General features: G+C 37.7%; 2 protein-coding genes across 4 annotated transcripts in view; both read right to left on the minus strand.

Moving 5' to 3' along the window:
* LOC113526514 (collagen alpha-6(VI) chain-like) overlaps positions 1–3,469 on the minus strand; it is a 37,527-nt gene extending 34,058 nt beyond the window's left edge. Inside the window, exon 1 of the mRNA XM_026913613.3 lies at positions 2,817–3,469. The gene's annotated coding sequence lies outside the window, so the exon portion shown is untranslated. The remainder of the gene's footprint in view (positions 1–2,816) is intronic.
* A 138-nt stretch (positions 3,470–3,607) lies between these two features.
* LOC128317059 (collagen alpha-6(VI) chain-like) overlaps positions 3,608–18,985 on the minus strand; it is a 30,413-nt gene continuing 15,035 nt past the window's right edge. Inside the window, exons 9-41 of one of the 3 annotated variants that reach the window (XM_053228931.1) lie at positions 18,188–18,763; positions 17,305–17,886; positions 16,797–17,143; positions 16,539–16,617; positions 16,185–16,330; positions 15,447–15,539; positions 15,281–15,334; positions 15,046–15,117; positions 14,921–14,947; positions 14,237–14,281; positions 14,051–14,104; positions 13,854–13,916; positions 12,067–12,132; positions 11,761–11,814; positions 11,629–11,664; positions 11,440–11,502; positions 10,674–10,736; positions 10,521–10,583; positions 10,374–10,436; positions 10,208–10,258; positions 10,063–10,098; positions 9,065–9,127; positions 8,911–8,973; positions 8,791–8,826; positions 8,661–8,697; positions 8,535–8,546; positions 7,918–8,411; positions 7,705–7,798; positions 6,886–7,554; positions 6,616–6,736; positions 5,450–5,589; positions 4,992–5,162; positions 3,608–4,868 (exon numbers count right to left, since the gene is read on the minus strand). In XM_053228931.1, the coding sequence (XP_053084906.1) occupies positions 4,696–4,868; positions 4,992–5,162; positions 5,450–5,589; positions 6,616–6,736; positions 6,886–7,554; positions 7,705–7,798; positions 7,918–8,411; positions 8,535–8,546; positions 8,661–8,697; positions 8,791–8,826; positions 8,911–8,973; positions 9,065–9,127; positions 10,063–10,098; positions 10,208–10,258; positions 10,374–10,436; positions 10,521–10,583; positions 10,674–10,736; positions 11,440–11,502; positions 11,629–11,664; positions 11,761–11,814; positions 12,067–12,132; positions 13,854–13,916; positions 14,051–14,104; positions 14,237–14,281; positions 14,921–14,947; positions 15,046–15,117; positions 15,281–15,334; positions 15,447–15,539; positions 16,185–16,330; positions 16,539–16,617; positions 16,797–17,143; positions 17,305–17,886; positions 18,188–18,763 (4,706 nt within the window). In that variant the 3' untranslated portion in view covers positions 3,608–4,695. The remainder of the gene's footprint in view (positions 4,869–4,991; positions 5,163–5,449; positions 5,590–6,615; positions 6,737–6,885; positions 7,555–7,704; positions 7,799–7,917; positions 8,412–8,534; positions 8,547–8,660; positions 8,698–8,790; positions 8,827–8,910; positions 8,974–9,064; positions 9,128–10,062; positions 10,099–10,207; positions 10,259–10,373; positions 10,437–10,520; positions 10,584–10,673; positions 10,737–11,439; positions 11,503–11,628; positions 11,665–11,760; positions 11,815–12,066; positions 12,133–13,853; positions 13,917–14,050; positions 14,105–14,236; positions 14,282–14,920; positions 14,948–15,045; positions 15,118–15,280; positions 15,335–15,446; positions 15,540–16,184; positions 16,331–16,538; positions 16,618–16,796; positions 17,144–17,304; positions 17,887–18,187; positions 18,764–18,985) is intronic. The other 2 variants (XM_053228962.1, XM_053228998.1) reach the window with 2 other exon arrangements.

Here is an 18,985-nt window from a genome sequence, read left to right on the forward strand (position 1 = left end):
ACCACTCTCTGCAGAGCTTTGCAGTTGAGAACAGTGCTGTTCCCATACCAGGCAGTGATGAAGCCAGTCAAGATGCCTCCACAGTGCAGGTGTAGACTGATGTGAGGATATTGCGGCTCATAGCAAACTTCCTCAGCCGCCTGAGGAAAAATGAACACTGGTGAGCTTTCTTCATCACTGCCTTGGTGTGAGTGGACCATGTGATGTCCCCAGTGACGTGAGAATCAAGGACCTGGAAGCTTTTGACCCGCTCCACTGGCATCCCATCGATGGTGATAGGGTTGTCCTCCCTGTCCTGTCTCCTAAAGTCCACAACATGCTCTTTCGTCTTTTTGATGTTGAGAGAGAGGTTGTTTTCCTGGCACCAGTGTGTCAGAGTGCACACCTCTTCTCTGTAGGACATTTCATCGTTGTCGGTGATCAGAACTATCACTGTTGTGTGATCTGCAAATTTGACGATGACATCGGAGTTATGTGTGGCCACACAATTGTAAGTGTATAAAGAGTACAGGAGAGGCTGAGAACACAGCCCTGCAGGGCTCCACTATTAAGGATCAGCGGGGGAGGAAACATTGCTGCCAAATCTGACCACCTGGAGTCTGCCTGACAGGAAGTCTAGGACCCACCTCCACAGGGAGCTGTTCAGGACCAGAGCCTGGCATTTCAAGTCAAGCTTGGAGGGCGCAATAGTATTGAATGCTGAGCTGTAGTCCACAAATAGCATTCTCACATGTGAGTTCTTTTTGTCCAGGTGGGAGAGAGTGGTGTGTAGGGTGAAGGCAATGGCATCATCAGTGGAGCAGTTGTAATGATAAGCAAACTGCAGTGGGTTGAGTGAGGCAGGCAGCGCAGAGCAGATGTAGTGTCGAATGACCCTCTCAAAGCATTTGCTTACAATGAGGTTCAGAGCAACAGGGTGCCAGTCGTTCAAGCAAGTTACCACAGATTTCTTTGGTACTTGGACATTTTAAAACATGGGGACTACAGAGAGGGAGAGAGAGAGGTTGAAAGTGAAACCAACTAATTGGCTTGTGCATACTTTAAGGACATTGCCTGGACCCATGGCCTTGCAGATGTTCTGATGTTGACCCATCAGAAGGATTGGGTTATGTCCACTACAGATACAGAGAGTGTACTAACCTCTGCGGCATCGGCCGTGAGAGTTCTCTTTGTGGGGGCGGAGTTGTTTGCCTCAAAGCAAGCATAAAAAGTGTTAAGCTTATCCGGTAGAGAGGCGGCAGTGCTCATAGCTGAGTGTTTATCATCCTTAAATGTAAATCATGTCAGACGTTTTTCCACCTTTAATATGATATAGCAACCAACAAAATTGAAAAATAAGTGAAAAACAAATAGAAATATTTTAAGGAAAAAAAAAGAAAAAGAACAAAACTTAGAAGTGTGCAAACCCCTTACCTAATACTTACACACAGTCTTTTTGGGTAAGAGTCTACCAACTTAGCACATTTTGATTCTGCAATTTTATTCTACTCTTCCTAGCAAAAATGCGCCGGATGTATCAAATTGCTAGGGGAGCTCCTGTGCACAGCCCTCTTCAAGTCATTCCACGAGTGTGACAATTCCACAGTTATTCCTCTATCTTTACCCAACTGAAGAGAAGCAGCCCATAGCATGATGCTGCCACTACCATGCTTAACCACGGGTATGGTGTTCTCTGGGTGATAAGCTGTCTTTTTTTTTATTCCAAACATATCTTAGAATTAGAATTATAAATAGAATTACGCCCAAAAGCTTCTACGTTGGTCACGTCAGGTACAGGACAACCTGTACCTGCTTCGTAAGCTCTTTGAGGACTCAGCAGTCGGACGAAACAAAGAAGATATCAAGAAAATTCTACAGAACTAGCTGATCTTTATTTGGGGTTCATCAGAATCACTTCACTGATGACAGGTGTATGATAATTACTTCTGGACATGAATATGAATGTGATGATTAACTATGAGCACATGCCCCATTTTTTTCTTTTTTTCCCCCTAAAATGTTCCTATTTGTTCCCCTAAAAGCTTTGTTCTAACAAAAAGAATCATTCTCATTAGAGGAAAAAATTATGGAGGATTTTGAAATTCCGAAATTAAAAAGATCCTCATAGAAGAATTGAAGCCGATTTACCAAGAGGAATGCACATTTAAAAGTACCACAACTACTTCTTAAATGCTTGCTCAGGAATTTTTGTTTGTCTATTCTTCTTTTTACAGAGGTAAACAGTATACAAATTAGTTGTATTAGTTGTATACTAACGAGAATTAGTTGTAGAAAAGTGTCCATGTGTCTGCTGTAACTGTAAATTTGGGAAACACACTCACTCGCACTGTTTTTACAGCTGAAGCAGACATGAAAGGGACCCTTTTTTGTGCAAGTATTTTTATGTGTTTTAGATTTCTTGTAAAATCAGTTTATTATACAAAAACGTCTATTTTATTTACTTTACTTTAATACTAAAACGCAGGTAATCTGGGTGTTTTAAACATCTTTAGCACAATTTAACCGAGGACATTTTAAAAGACATTTGTTTGTAGATTTTTTCTCTTGTCTTCCAGTTTGAAATGAAATACAAATGATTGATATATATATATATATATATATATATATATATATATATATATATATATATATATATATATATATAAATATATATATATATATGTGTACATATATTACTTACAACCTGAAATACACACGATCATATTTAGACTTCACTTAATTTGCTATTAATTAATTTGCTATTATTTGCTATTATATTAATGTGCTAAATCTTTTCTGGCAGCTGATCATACATGAATTGTGAGGCAGGGACTTACATGAGCCAGGCAGCAGCAGCTGGATCCTGAAGACTGCACAAAGGTCGGGTTTAATCAGGTTTCACGCTGTATTTACTCATAAGATGCATGCATCACTTGCATTATTTTTAATGTAGTCCGAGTCGAGAAGGAAACCATCACTGCTGAGAGGCACAGGTTTCCAAAGACCACTGACAAAGTGAAGTGCAGCACTCTTTACAGCTGAGCTTTTCTATTTTTTGAGAAGACATGTAATGGCGAGACAACCAATAAAAAGACACTCAGGAGGAGCAACTAAAGAGTCATATTTTTTGACATTTAGATTTCCTCTGTAAAATCCCTCTTGAATCAAGCTCATTTATACAGCTTTCATTCTTACACATAGACCATTTTCTGCACTTACTGTGTCTGTACCCGTGAAGCTGTCTGCAGTACTGTAACTGATTACAAATAAAACTGACTGCATCCTCAAGATTACAAAAGTGCTGCATTAAGAAGTCCACTAGATGTCACAGTGCACTTTAATGTTCGTTAACTAAAAAATAGTGTTCCCTCACTAACTACATAACCATGTGTACTAATCAATGCCAATATATTTCCATATTTTAATCAAGCTTCAAAGTAAAATTCACTATGGTATAGAGCACTACTTTTCGCATACCATGACAATGTAATGCATGGACAGACTAAAGCAAGAATTGCAGGGAAACCCGAAATTACTGTGAGGGAACGCAGAAAGTATTGCCAGGAAATGTGGAACTATTGTGTAGGAATACAAAAGTATTAAAAACAAAAACAACAACAACAACAAATTGTGACCCTTTGGGGCTCAGTATAGGAGGCTTTATTTTTTCACATTCCACATTAACACCCTGTAACAGACTGTTTACATTAATCATCATATGAATGCCACCACACACTGCTGCACAGGCTATTAAAATTCATTCATTCATCTTTAGTATTCCCTTTATCCTGGTCATGGTTGTGGTGGATCCAGAGCCTATAACGGGAACACTGATCGCAAGGTGGAGACACACCCAGAATGGGACACCAGTCTATTGCAGATCCCTATGCACACACTTATATAATTATTCATACCTGAGGCAGTTTTAATGTAGCCAATCCACCTATCAGCATCAACCCTCACGGCTCCAGGGTTCCAGGCTTGATGTTAAGCTTAGGTCGTGAATGTGTATACGTAGGTGTGTGTGGGTATCCCCTCCAGGGTGTATTCCCACCTTGCACCACAATCCTGATCAGGATAAAGTAGTTACTGATGAATGAATGAATGAATGAATGAATGTTCCAAATGACATGGGAGGTGAGACCTGTGGTGATAAAAGGAGACTATTCCTTCATTCATAATCACCTTCTAAAGACAACATAGTGAATGTCTGGAAGTTAGAACACAGAGCGGTCAGCAGTTTTAATGTAGGTGGATTGTTATACTGATTAGGGCTGCTGATTTTGATTATCAGTACTATGATATAAAGATGAGCAGTAAATATGCTATTACAATGTGTGAAATGTGTCTTATTTTAAAAGTTTTATTTATTTAAAATATAAACAGAAACTAGAAAATCAAAATGGTAACTACATAGAAAAATTAATAAGGTACCATATAATTCACTTTGCATGAAAAAAAAAGCATTTAAAGCATGAGCACCTTCATAGTCATTTTCTTCGATGATGAACTGAAATATTGATTCTAGTGAGTCACATTTCATTTATAAAGCTACAGAGGGACAGTGTCAGAAGTACAGCATTTGTCAGCAGCAACAATGAAAATGTCACTATCAGTAGAATATGGAATATTTAAATGATATTACTTGTGGTTTAACATTTGTATGGTATTTGGGGGAAATGGTCATAAAAGCATTGTTCATATCCTACTGTGCCACTACTTCATACAGTGGGCTTCGCATTCCTCCTTATTGTCAAATCTGTTAAGGTTCCCATCACATCCTCCATACCAGAATTGAAAGCATTGATTCTGTTCTCGATCATAGAACCATTTGAGTACATACTTTCTGCAGGGCCCTATATCTTTTTTCAGGAAGCATACATCTGTGGCTAGAGAGAGAGAGAGAGAGAGAGAGAGAGAGAGAGAGAGATGGACAGAAAGTGGGGTTAGCAAGAACGCTTTAACAATAGGTTGTAACATTAATACTGCAGTGTTTATGGATACAGACTTACTGCTCATGACACATGTCCTGTAGCATTCAATTTCCGTACTAAATCGGTTGCTGTTGCCATCACAACCGCCATACCAGAAGTGTAAGCATGCACCAACTTTTTTTTCATAGTACCACCTTTGGACATATTCTCCACACACGGTGCCACTGTCCTTATGCAGTAGACACTGGGCTAGAAGCAAAACAGTACAGAAACATGCAGGGTGCATGCAGAAAGCAGGAATCACACTACACATGCTTACATTTACACTGCTCACTAAGTGTCATGCAACTTTGCATTTTCTTTCGGTATAATGACATCAAAGTTATACGTGTTGGTAACTGTTTTGATTTGTAAGCCTAGGTATGCAGTGATCTTAGACACAATCTCAAACACTTGATGTGCACTTGAGTCACTGTTGTCATAATAGATGTTTTTTGGACATGCTCAATTCCACAGTGAAAGAGAATCCGCTTTACCATTTGAATCTCCAGGTCCTGAGGGCATCAGGTCCCCATTTTCATATCCAGTCTCCATCTGTGTCCCTCTCTTTTCATACTCTGTGTCTTCTTCCTTCTCCTCTACTTCTTCTATCTGTGTATCCTCAGTGTAAAGAATTCTGAGGGAAAAAGACTTCTTTTAATCAAGTTGTCTTTCAGTACATATTCTTCTGATTTGAAAAGCAGACGTTAATAGCCATGATGTTGCGTATTATAGTGCGTGACATAAGCATCTACTATAAATGCTCCACCTCTCCAAAACACCAATTCCAAGCACTTAATACAGAATTAATAATATAAAATAAATAAGAAAATATATATTTAAACAAAAACCTTGCATAAAAGTTAATGTGACTGCCTTTTAAAAATGTGGATATGAGAAGCATGGTGGAATTTTTTAGTAGAAAATAAAACACTATTTTTCATTTAACAGCTATTGCTGGCAATACTAATGTTCCCAGCTGGTAAAGGTGCAGTTTAGTCAGCAAATAATGCATTTTTGATTGAGCATTATGCAGACTCCAAAAAATCTTTCCATTCTGTCAAACCATTTTAACTATTTGAATAAAGAGCTGAATAGAAAACGCTGCATCTGTATTATTTACACATTTACTGTGGCACTTTGTTAAAATACTGCACTATAATATGTTAGCAGTGAGACACATACCCATGATATCCTGGCAAGTGTGTCCTACACATTTTTGTCTTAAACTGGTATATGTTTTCACAAAAAAAGGCATGTGACTCCAAAATGAATGTCTTGATGATACAGGGAAGTGAAAAAAGCAAAATACTCAAAATACTACAGAGAGCCACACACATGCTTTTTGCAGCTATGTTACTCTATTAATTTAGTAGTTGATTTTTTAAGACTCTCAAAAAATAGGGACTCATCCGAAGTGGCAACCTTTTTTTTCTGTGTTCCAGTCAATATTATGGTAATGTGAAATTAAGAAGCAAAACAATGTAATTACATATGTACATATACTGTAAGTATTATATTTAAGATATACAGTAAGCCTTCTTCCATCTTGTTCGTGAAATCAGACTCACTCAATTGCACATAATAAAATATATAATAAAAATGCATGCATTCCTAATTAATATGTGATAAAATATGAGATTGAGGACATCTGTAATGTTACCTGTGAATGGGTGCTCTCTTAGCGGCCACAAAGCCATCAAGGGCATGACCTTGACCTTGCTGTTGCTGAAGACTCTCGCACTGTTGTTTGAGTAGTGGAGGAGTGTAGGTGTTCATGTCCCCTATATTCATAAAATAAGAACAAACCTAACTCAACCATACATCCATACAATACCTGACATCACAAAACAAAAGAGAGTAAAAAAGCACTCGTAATAATACTAATATATTTTTGTTAAATTAAATAAATAAATAAACAAATTTCTCTTACGACTCAGAATGTGTAGGAAGGTCCTCATAAAGCGCCGACAGTACTCCTGCTCTCCTTGCTTTACATGGCCCAAGTGAACTATGTGCTGCTCTTTGGGAAAGCTGGCAAGCTCCTCCACCTGAGTGCTGCTGAAATGATCCCCGACTGTAAGAGTGAAAAGCACCACACCCTGACACTTTGCTTTCATGGAGATAAAGTCCAGTTTTGCTCTATCAGAATATTCTGTCTCTCCTCCAACTATAAGCAGCACCATCTTGTTTTTTCGAGGCTTGGGAACAGTGAGAAGGCCCTCCATGATTACGAATTCCATGGCATCACCCAGCCTGGAGTAGCCGCCGGTCTGCTGTAGATTGTTGAAGATGCTCTGCTTCATCAGGTTGCGGTCTTGGAACTGCTGGAAAGCGAAGATCTGCTTGACTGGAGCCTGGGCCTCACTGTATGATGAACTCTGCTGGTAAAGCGCCACCCTCGCCTGTCTGTCAGCTTTGCTGGGCTGACCACTCACTACAAGCTGGTCCAACACAGTGCCCAACACCTGCTTCACTCCCTCATACTGATCTGCCTGGATGCTCCTGGAACCATCCACCAGCAACGCCAGGTCCACGTCTACCTCCTCTGAAGTGGACACCTCGCTGTTGCTGGGACAATCTCTAGCTGGATTGCAAGGATCTGAGAAGAAAGCAGATAAAATAAAACCCTGTTATTAAGCCTCTCTGTATGGTCTTTGTCCCAGACCAAGTATCAGCCTGCATTTTACTTTTTATTAGAGCACAAGAAAATGTATTATTCAGATCAACCTCAACTTATTTTACATATTACCAAAGCAGATGATACATCGCTGGATCTTCTCAAGTGCTGCAGTCTGGGTATCTGATCTCTCCACCACATTAATAAAGCTTCCTGTCTCATCAGCCTTATTGCAACACACAACAGAAGTAAAGTTGACAAAAGTCTAAAAGGTGCATCACAGCAATCAACCTGATCATACAGGTTTCATCTGCTTCAGACATCACTGTTACCATTTTATATTACCTCAAAAGCACGCTGAACATTAGGAGTATCCCTAAAACCAATAACTCCAAGGTTTATATCCAGAGCCTTGTACTCTAGAACAGCCGTGGTTATGGATGTCACGTCCTGGGACTGTCCGCCAGATAGGAAGATCGCCACCTTCCTGATCAGAACACCCTGACGAATACGTTTGAAGACATTTCTACCTACAAAGCGCATGGCTGCACCAATGTTGCGTCTGTTGGATGTACGTTCCAGAGGGATGTTCTTCACAGCTTCCACCAAGTCCTTTTTATGACGATAGTCAGAAAAACGGATGAAGTACTTGGTGTTAGAACTGTAAGAAACCACAGCCACTCGTGTCCCTGTGGGACAGTTGTTTTCAGCGATTTCGATACTGTCCAGCAGAGAAAGAAGAGTCGAGCGCATTCTCTCAAATAATGCAGGAGCCACTTCAGCAGACATATCCAAACCAATCACCAGTTCAGTGGGATAGACAGGGCAAGCTGCTTTATCTGGAGGTGCAGACATGTCAAAGAAGAGAGATGTGTTCATGTTCATTGATGTTCTTTTAAACGTTGAATCATTATCATCCTTATTAATGGTGTGTTGCATATCAAAGAAAGTAAGAGACCTACCTTTACAGCAGACTGTGGGAGTAAAACATGGTAAATTAAAGTTAAAAGAATATAATTCTAATTTATTCAATGTAATAATAATCTTAGGGATACAGTGAACCAATGTACGGTATTATGAAACTTTACCACAGTTGTCTCGTACGTAGTTGATCAGTTGACAAGTCTAAAAGAATACAAGGCAATAGTTATAGATGGCAGAAAGGAACTGATCAGTGACCACTGAAAAGCAAAAAAAAAAAAAAAAAAAAAGACTTACAGACATTGCTCTGGTTCCTGGTGGTCCTTTATGGCCCTTTTAGTAAAAATACAAGGAACACTGATCAAATTAATTGTAAATCTTCAAATGTAATGAATAATGTTATTAAAGCTTGCAAACCCTGTGTCCAGGTAGTCCGTCATCACCACGATTACCCGGTGCTCCTGACCTGCCTGCATTTCCCTGTAATACATCAGGCCAACTTTGAGCAAACTACCCAGTCACAGAAAGGAACTATTATTAGATATGGATCATTAATGACAACTATTCTTACCGCTCTTCCTCTTTGGCCTTTAGGACCATTATGTCCCTTGTGCCCACGATCCCCAGTTTCACCCTGAGCATAAAAATATAGATAATAAGATAATTATTAATAGTGTCACTGAGCTACCTTAGAACAGGGTTAGAATTATCTGGTTCTTTATGTATACACCCATTATATCTAGTAACTGCAGTGTAATTCAGTAATATGGTAGAGGTGATAAATGTTCAGTATAGTACACAAAGTTTCCAGTGAAACAGAATGTTTCACAAAGTGCAGAAACGTCTGGGAAGAGTGCTTCTGAGGCTGTGAAACCAGTGGATATTCGAAAATTTCCTTTCGTTTCCTCAATGAATTGCTCCCATAACATCAACTGCCGATTCACACAGAGATATCATAAATGTTTTGTCCATCACAGCAGGTTTATCAAGAGCGACTTACAATTTACCTCATTTATACTACTGAGCAGTTTAGGGTTAATGGCCTTGCTCAAGGGCCCAGAAGTGACCCAGAAGCTAAAAAAAATCAGAAACAATTCACTACCTGACATTTATACATTAGAAAATAAAAAGCTATTACTTGACAGTTATTGATATAGTTATAGATATCTCTGATATTTTAGCTATACTATAGTTGCCACTTTTGATTATTAGCTTACACTTTCTTTTCTTGTCCTCTTTATCTGAATATGGCACTGAAGATTGAAAAATATTTTGTGAATAATTTTACTGATTTTGTGAATAATTTTATCATTTTTTTTAAACCAAAATGAGTAGGATTAGTGGTAAAACATTGTTATAAACATGATCAATAAGGGATGCAAACTCTAGAATGTATACCATGGTTAGCTTACTCTGTCTGTACTGGTGTGCCATCTCAGTAATGATGGATTTAAGCTGAATGGATGTATATCATCTTTGCACATGTCTAAAATTGCCTTTGGAAAAATGTTTCATAAACCTGTAACAAATTCAGTCTGAAAATTATAATTTTTTTTAAAGAAAATTTACCTGAAGTCCAGGATATCCTGGAAAACCAGGATCTCCCTGTGAGCAGGCAAAAATTCCAATTTAGTATTTTGTTTAAAAAGTCAAGCTGTACCATAAAGAAATCAATTTCTACTGGTAAAGAGTACTCTGTATACTATGGTGTAACCTTCTGTCCTTTAGGTCCTGGTAACCCATATCCATCTGGACCATCATTTCCCTGTTGTGGAGGTACAATAAAGAAAGCAGGATTAAGGAAAATAAGTCAGAGAGAGAGAAAATATCAACATTTGCCAAATTATAAGATTATCAAATAAACTGCACTTCACACTAACCGGAAGGCCTCTGTGGCCCTGTGGCCCAGGTTCACCTTTAATTCCAGGTTCCCCTGGCTGACCCTGCACAAGAACACAAACTTGTACACAGATTGTCAAAAAAGCTATATACAATATAAGCTGTAATGTGAAGTGGTGTAAAAATACCTTTTGTCCCCTGGGTCCTGCAGTTCCTTTAGATCCTATGTTTCCTTGTACACCACGTGGTCCCTAGAAGGATATGATTACCCTTATTAAAAACAAACAGCTTCAAAAATATTAATTTATTGCAGGGGATTGAGTCTTGATCTGGAAGTATACCTGAGGTCCTGGAAAACCAAGTATTCCTTTCTGTCCTGGAGCACCTGTAGGACCCACTGGCCCCTGGACAAGAAGAGAAAGATAAATCGATCACAGAAATAATTCAAATTGACATAGGTGATAGATTTATTTGGGAAAAAAAGTCTTCTCAATAATATAATAATCCACATAATCCACAGGTTTTGGATTTAAATGCCAGGTGTATTGAAAAGTGTCAGTAACCTTATAGACCTTCTCCATCTACACTGCAATGGATTTAGACGCTGCCTCTAGTTTCTACTTTCCTTCCCCTGAGCAGTCATTCAGGTGTTTTTTGGAAATGTCATGACTACGAGCTAGTGATATAATAATCAGTCACTGAGCTTTCATTAACAGGAGCATCCATTTTGTTCACCTGAAATAAAATTAGCATTGCAGAACATTGGTCAAGTGAGGAACCATCTCAAAAATTTAATTTAAATGTTATCTAAAGTAACAAGTCAACCTCATAAAGCTTCTGTCAAGTCTTCTGAATTATGATCTTAGACACAGTTAAAAAAAAAATGGTTGGCTTGCTTCATATTCCTCAGAGGAAGCATATGTTAACCTCCTCCCTCCCCAGGCTAGTGGGTGGGAATTGGCAGCTGAGAAAATTAGAGAGGAAATGAGGGGGGGGGGTTAGTTAAATATTATTGTAGCTTGTTTTATCAACCTAACAAGGACATCAACATACAAGAAATCTACAGTAGTCTGTAAATAAAAAAAAGGAAAAGAAAAAAAAATGCACCTGTGGCCCTAGATGTCCAGGGGCTCCGTTTGATCCCAGATCTCCTGGAGGTCCACTGGTACCCTAAAGAAAGGAGGTAAACAAACCAAGGAAAATGGCAATACTTCATTTCAAAACTGGTTATCTTTATCAGATGAGCCATATTTTTTGTTTGGACTCATTTTGTTATTAGTGCTAAGTAAGACATACTGGTAGACCTGCAGCGCCTCGTCTTCCCTTTTGACCCTGTGAAAGAATGAATGAATGAATGAATAAATCAATAAATGTTACTCATTTGGAACTCATTACAACATGTGTATTGTAAAGTCTGAAGAGACCTACAGGACTGCCAGTGTCTCCAGGCCTTCCTGGCCTTCCATCTGGCCCTGGCTCTCCCTGTGATTGAAGCAGAGAGAGGGAGAGAGTTATTACGCAATGACTAGCATTATGATACTCACTGCACTGGCAGCAACCCACTGAATGGATCTAAATTTGATTTAAATGCATTATCATCAGCCATCATAAAGTTAACAGTCATTGACACAACTATGCACATATTACATTTGAACATTTTGTATAATTTTATAGACCTTATAGTTAGGGAACTGAAACCTACAATAAATAGTTATTAGAGGAACACAGACATACCTGTAGACCTGGGTTTCCAATCTCACCCTTAGGACCAGAGCGATTGTTGTCAATTCCTGACTCACCCTTCATAGAAGATGACAGAAAATTATTTATATTAAAATATATACTGTGTGATGTAAAGATGGCATCTCAGTATGTTATTTGTCTGGAAAAACGCTTCAAATTATCAAATATTTACATTTTTTATGTGATATAGTTCTGAAAATGTTTTCCCGAACTGAAATATGTTTCTCTTTTGCACATATCTCATCCAGAAGTCAAGGTTATAACATTTTAAAAATGTGGTTGCGCCAAAAGTGAAAACCGAAAAAAAGATTCAAACTTTTTCCCCTTGAGTCCCACTCCTTTTGAAGCAAAAAAAAAAAAAAAAAGACATAAAGATTTAAATATGAAAATAAAATAAAGACAGCTGAATTCATAATATTGAAATATTTTTTGGTTGAAAACCACATATGCATTTATTTATTTTGAATGAACCTCCTTGAAATTCAGGCTAGTTTTTTTTTCAGTGTGCAGAGCTTCACATTTTAAAATTCATGTTTTAAAAAAAAAATCTTCCTGTACTCAATATGCATATGGGTCTGAAGGAAAGATTTAATAGAAGGTTGTTTTCAATATGTCTTGTTTTGTGCTGGCTTTAAGCCCTAGAGATCTTATGTTATGAAATGTTTTGCAGTTTCTTTTTTACTTTTTTTGGCAATATTAAGATTTTTTTGTTTGTTTTAAGTTCACCCTCTTTGTGTTTCTCAATAAGTTGTATGGTTGTATCATTAACATTATTTGTAAAGTGATTGTTTTATTATTTTTTTTTTTTATCTCTACTCATAATTTTCAGCCTTTTTCCTCTTTCGGATGAAAATCGGATGAGGAGCCGTTTTTGACTATTTTTGGACGAAATGTGTCGGGTGCCTTCCTGAATACACATAGTTAACTGATATTAACTACATAGGCTACTTATCTAATGATAGTTATTACTAATAATATAATATAATAAACTGATAGCAGACACTTAAAACAGAAATAATTTTGGGAAAAGACCCTGACACACCAAGGCCAGAAAAACTGTAAAGACTGAATAATACTTATACAATCTCATGATCAATGCTCCAGAAATATCAAATAACCATTTACACATTCTACAATAGTCTATTTAAATATTCTAGCTCTTGTAGCCCTTAATAAATACCTTTTGCAAATAGGATTGACATATATAAGAATACATAATTAGTGATAGTGAAGTGAAGTGACTTGTGGCCAAGTATGGTGACCCATACTCAGAATTTGTGCTCTGCATTTAACCCATCCAAGTGCACACACACACACACACACACACACACACAGTGAACCTTCAGGTTCACCTTCGGGTTACAAGTCCGAGCCTCTAACCATTAGGCCATGACTGCCCCCATGACATGACGCGCAGTTTAAGGAAATGTTAAATATGCCACTCCTTCACTTGTAAAACAGACCATATTAGAGTTAGGAAATTAACTGATAGTCCACACTAATATTGATGGTGTTGGTAAATGGCTATAGATTTATAGAATGTTATAAAATGATATGATATATGGATAGATGGAATGCAATCATGAGCACATCACGTTTCACTAGTGCAGAATCATAGGGTCTCTCTGAATTTAGTGGCTTACAATGTGACTTAGAGGACAGCTTAACACCTTCTGTGTGCTTTTGTCTCAGTGGGACTTCTCTGTTTGTTACATGGATAATAATAATAATAATAATAATAATAATAATAATAATAATAATAATAATAAACAACTCACCGGATCTCCTCTCAGTCCTTTTTGTCCTGGAACACCTGGAATTCCTTGGACACCCTTCTTGCCCTTTATATATATAATATATATCTTTAGTAGACTAAATTTTAGACTTCCAAGCAGATTAAATAAACTATTCTCAAGTATTTTACCTAAAATTTAACATATTAAAGAAAGCAGAGTAGTGGATAAGAACTGTATACTTGGCTGCCTGGTTCTCCTGGCTCTCCTGGGTATCCTCGTAGTCCAGTCACACCCTAAAGTAAGCAGAGACAGAATGAGATGAGAGACATCTGGATCCCACAAATATTAGTATGTACAGATAGTCATGCAAAAGTAATATACTACCCAGTTGTCTAATGTTTAATAAAAATGTCATGTTACATTACCTGTTCTCCATTTACTCCATCCAAACCATGTTCTCCTACTTCACCCTATCAGGTATAACAGAAAATATGTGGTAATATTCTGCTTCATTCTTATGTAAGTACAACCAACTACTGTACATAATGAAATACAGATGGAATATTAATAAATATGTGTATTCTTTTGCATGTGTATACTTTTGCATGGGTATTCCTTTGTCTGATTTTATCCAATGAATCTCTTTAAGCCTAAATCAATATTTCTTTGGAAAATATACCTTCATATCTGTATGAATTTGTCCTTGCCAAAAACAACTCTTGTTCCTGGTGAACAGTGCTCAAAATCAGTGATGTGATATTTCTTCATACATTAGGGAGGACCCCCCCCCCCCCCCCCCCCCCCCCCCCCTTTTCCCAATGATTGTTTTCATGATAGTGGTCTTGCTGTTGAGGTTTCAAGTCAAAACTGTCAGAACATAAGGAAACCCCCATTTCATTTTTCTTTTCAGAACTCTTCATGTTACATTTTAAATGGTCAAAAGCACTTTCAAAATACACAAATCTGTAGTTACATTTCACATTAGCACTGTTACCATTAGTTCTGACTTGAGACCTTTGAATGGTTTGGTGTGTAAACATAAATGTCTCTGATGATTATGTCTGTTAGATCATTGGCAATACTCATATGTGGCATATTTCAGTACTTACTGTGTCACCCCTGTAGCCTCTGCTACCCTGTGGAGAAATTAATACAAGAATTTCTTAGGTAAAAAGCAGATATGAGCTTGTTTTATTTGTAATATGTAGCATGTACTGGGGTGAAGCACTGCTACCTTTAGACCTCTTCTCCCTTGGCAGCCTGGATGTCCTTGGGTTCCATTAGGACCTGGTGGCCCCCTATCTCCCTGCAACACCACAATGATTTCAGTGTGAAAAATAAATAAATAGGATGCCTGCTTTGGGATGTATATTAAGTCATATGAACAGTGACTTAGGCTAAAGAACTGCTGTGAGTTTGAAATGTTCAGAAGATACATATTAGAAGATAGATCAGTAATAGAGTCGTACAATTCCTCCTTCTTCTCCAGGAAATCCAGGATGTCCTTTCCGTCCAGGAGAGCCCTGTTAAGAAGTAACAGACATGGAATTTAATGAAAGGTCACAATGCTTTTACACAGTATGCATTCTGTCTTGTATCAAACAGTATATGATCGTATATGATATGATGTGATACCTTTGTCCCTGGAGGTCCTTGAGGTCCTCGCACCCCTTCATGACCAGTACATTTACACATCACATTACAGCACTCTCTTGAAGCCACAGCATCCTAGAAAGAGTTACAAAAGAAGAGAAATGGGCTTATGGGCTTATGTCTATATATATATATATATATATATATATATATATATATATAAAGGTGTGTGTGTGTGTGTGTGTGTGTGTGTATATATATATATATATATATATATATAAAAACACACACCTCTTTACGCAAAGTAATGCTTTACATTTTTTTTACATGCTTTACATTTTTTTGCTTAAATCTGTTTAAATCCAACATTCTGTAGACTGACTTTTCTATCCTCCCAGCAAAGCAGTGGTCTGTACACTCGCAAGGAGCTTGCCAAGCACCACATTTATACAAGCGGTTTCACGACAGGTATGGGTTAACTCAGAGTTGAATCAAGTTACTTTGTATTATAATTATTATAATTAGACAGAGATATTCTTTACCATGTATTGTGTTGGAATTATAAAACCTTTTTTTTTTTTGTTTGTATGCTTTCTTGGCAAGAATGTTCAGAATACATAAACCAATTTGCCTTTAATACGTGAGAGTACTGGTTGATCTATAGGTTTTGATCTATAGGTTTTGCTTTTGCATTTTAAGCTGATAACTGTGATTCAGAAGGCGAATCTTGATCCTTATTTGCACCTTAACATTTATTATTGTATAGATATATTCACTCACAATCTGCTTCTGCAGAGCACTGGCCACACTTTGCATGCCGATCATAAGAGGCTCATTGTAGCCAAAACCTCGTCCAAACTCCAGCTTCTGAAGGTCTGTGGTGCTTTTGACTCCTTCCAGTGCTACTGTCATCAGTGCATGGACTCCTGTCACACAAATACAATAAGTAAAAGAACACTAGGGACAGTGATGACCACACACTTATGTATTTTAATGTCACTGATAAAGGGAAAAAAAGTGATTTAATCTACATTCTCTAAATAATTAGCACAGACTGTCCTTTGAACAACATATTATATAACACACACACACACACACACACACACACAAAATAACTAAATAATATCCCCTTACCACTTTTCTTGAGATTCTCTGAGGCAACCATGAGGCCATGAACAGATGCATCCAGGCCATCGGTGAAAATGATCAATACCTGAGCACATCAGCTAGTTAAGTGTGTAGCACAAAATTAAAATAACAGTAATGCTACTATTTTCACATTTTGAAAGAACACCATTTGTCTACCAAGTTTTGATTTTAAAAAATATGTCTCACTATGAAACTCTACATAGTACTCAGTTTACATGCACTAATAATGATAATATTGCTTACTTTTACACCAGCGCCAGAGGCAGCAAACTTTTCCTGAAAAGAGCGCAGGAGTTGGGTATTAAAGGCCAGTCCTTGAGTCATTTGAGCTATCACCTTCATCACTATGTCTTCATTGTACTGCTCAAAACTAGTGTCATGCAGTATTTTGCCATCGCTAGCAACCAAACGGAAACCAATGTTGGTTTGCAGAACAGGCTGGGGCACACAGCACAAGTTGTGCAGAGTGGAGATGTATCTGACAATCTCAGGCAGGTAGGCCCACAGCTTATACTGGCTACTAAAGATTGCCTGTGAGCTTGAACTACTATGGGAGATATCAAATCCAATACCAATATCTACAGTGCAACCTGTAAGAAGAAGCAAATACTGTGTTAATTGTGTATGTGTTTGATGTTAAAAGCATATGTGAAACTTTATCACTTAATCAACAAATATAAGTCTTAATGATATTCAAACGCCAGCACCTTCATATTCAGGTATATTAACAATGTTTGTTTTCTGTACTCACCCTCCTTTTCCTTTTGGGCTGGAGTGCATATGCTATTGATCACCTCCTGTGTTGTTCTATTTAATTTGAGGTGGTCAAAATTGTCCACAAAAAACACCCTGTCAGGTGACCCAGCAATGTAATTGAGCTGTGGGACTGAGATGTCACCTATTCCAATCACAAACATCTCAATGCCCTTGGCCCTCAATTTATCAGCTGCATCATTGACTTCATCATTTGATACTCCATCAGTGATCAACAGCAGGTTCTGTGAAATTCCATCTTGAATGCGGCTCCCTTTACTGGCATGGAAGAACTCTTGCACTTGATTCAGAGCAGCTCCAATGTTTGTTCCATCTTTCATTTGCTTGATGGCCTCAATGGCCTCCTTCACATCCACTTCATTATCATATTCATTCAAGTAAAATTCCTTTCTGTAGTTTGAACTAAACTGGGCTACACCGATTCTAAAGAGGTCACGTTTGATGCGAAGATTGTCAATGAGGCTGAGCATAAAATGTATCATGGTCTTCCAAGACATGTCTTTAATACTTTCAGACCCATCAATCAAAATGACCAAATCAGCTGACACTTTCTGACACTCTGAAAAACAGTGAAGTCAGACTGAAATCAGAGGTTATGTAATGTGTTACTGGAGTCTGGTACTGTATATCACAAAACATACATATGGTACTCTACATGATAGAAAATGATGACAATTCTCTCACCTTGGAGAAATACAAGATATATTCTTGTTGTTTACTAACATTTGAAATTATTTAGCATTTAGCAACAACTGCTGCTTAAATATGTGTATTATCCTATTTCAGTTAACCTTACACAGTTAAAATAAAAACTTAAACTCATGATTTTCAGTGCTAATATGTTAATATCATGCAATTACCTGGTTTTGTGTTGTTGCAGATCGCACTGGAAATGTTTTGTTTCAGGTCCTTCAAAGCTTCAAAGTCATGAACCATGAAAACCTTGTTTTTGTCTTTGGTAATGGTTAGTAGCTCACTTGTTTTTGCATTGGCCACTCCAATACCATAAACACTAACTCCATATTTTTGAAGCTCATCAGCAGCTTTGGGTAAATCATATGGGTCTGTGGCCTCACCATCCGTGATGACAAACAGCATCTGTGGGATGCCTTTTGCACCTCTCCCACCATTAGAGTCACTAAAGTAGTCCAGAGAGTAAAGTAGTGCCTTGGCTGTGTATGTGTTCCCACCAGGATGCTTTAGATTATTTATAGCATCCCGCACGTCTCGTTTACTGTCGTACCGATTAAGGGAAAATTGGGCCTCAGGTGTGTCAGAGTAAAGAATAGTACAAAAACGGACACTGTCTTTTCCAACCTGTGTGGTGTTCACCACTGAGTTCATGAAGAACTGCATACTCTTAAAGCCATCAGGGGTAATACTGCTGGAACCATCCACTAAGAAGACAACATCTGCTACCTGTGATTTCTGGCAATCTAAAAGAAAAGAACCATGCAAAATCAGCACAATTTATAAGTAGAACTTTTATATAAATCTGTCATGTAAAAGGAAAACTGTCTAGATATTTGTCTATCTTTCTGTTTCTCTTACCATAGCATAACATTTGGTTATTATATGTAGCTATCTATTATATACAGTATACCTTTATATGAGCAACAAAGAAAGCTAAAAAATACCACAGTTTACAAGGAATAAAA

This window comes from Pangasianodon hypophthalmus, chromosome 1 (assembly GCF_027358585.1).
Source record: "Pangasianodon hypophthalmus isolate fPanHyp1 chromosome 1, fPanHyp1.pri, whole genome shotgun sequence".
Lineage (NCBI taxonomy): Eukaryota > Metazoa > Chordata > Actinopteri > Siluriformes > Pangasiidae > Pangasianodon > Pangasianodon hypophthalmus.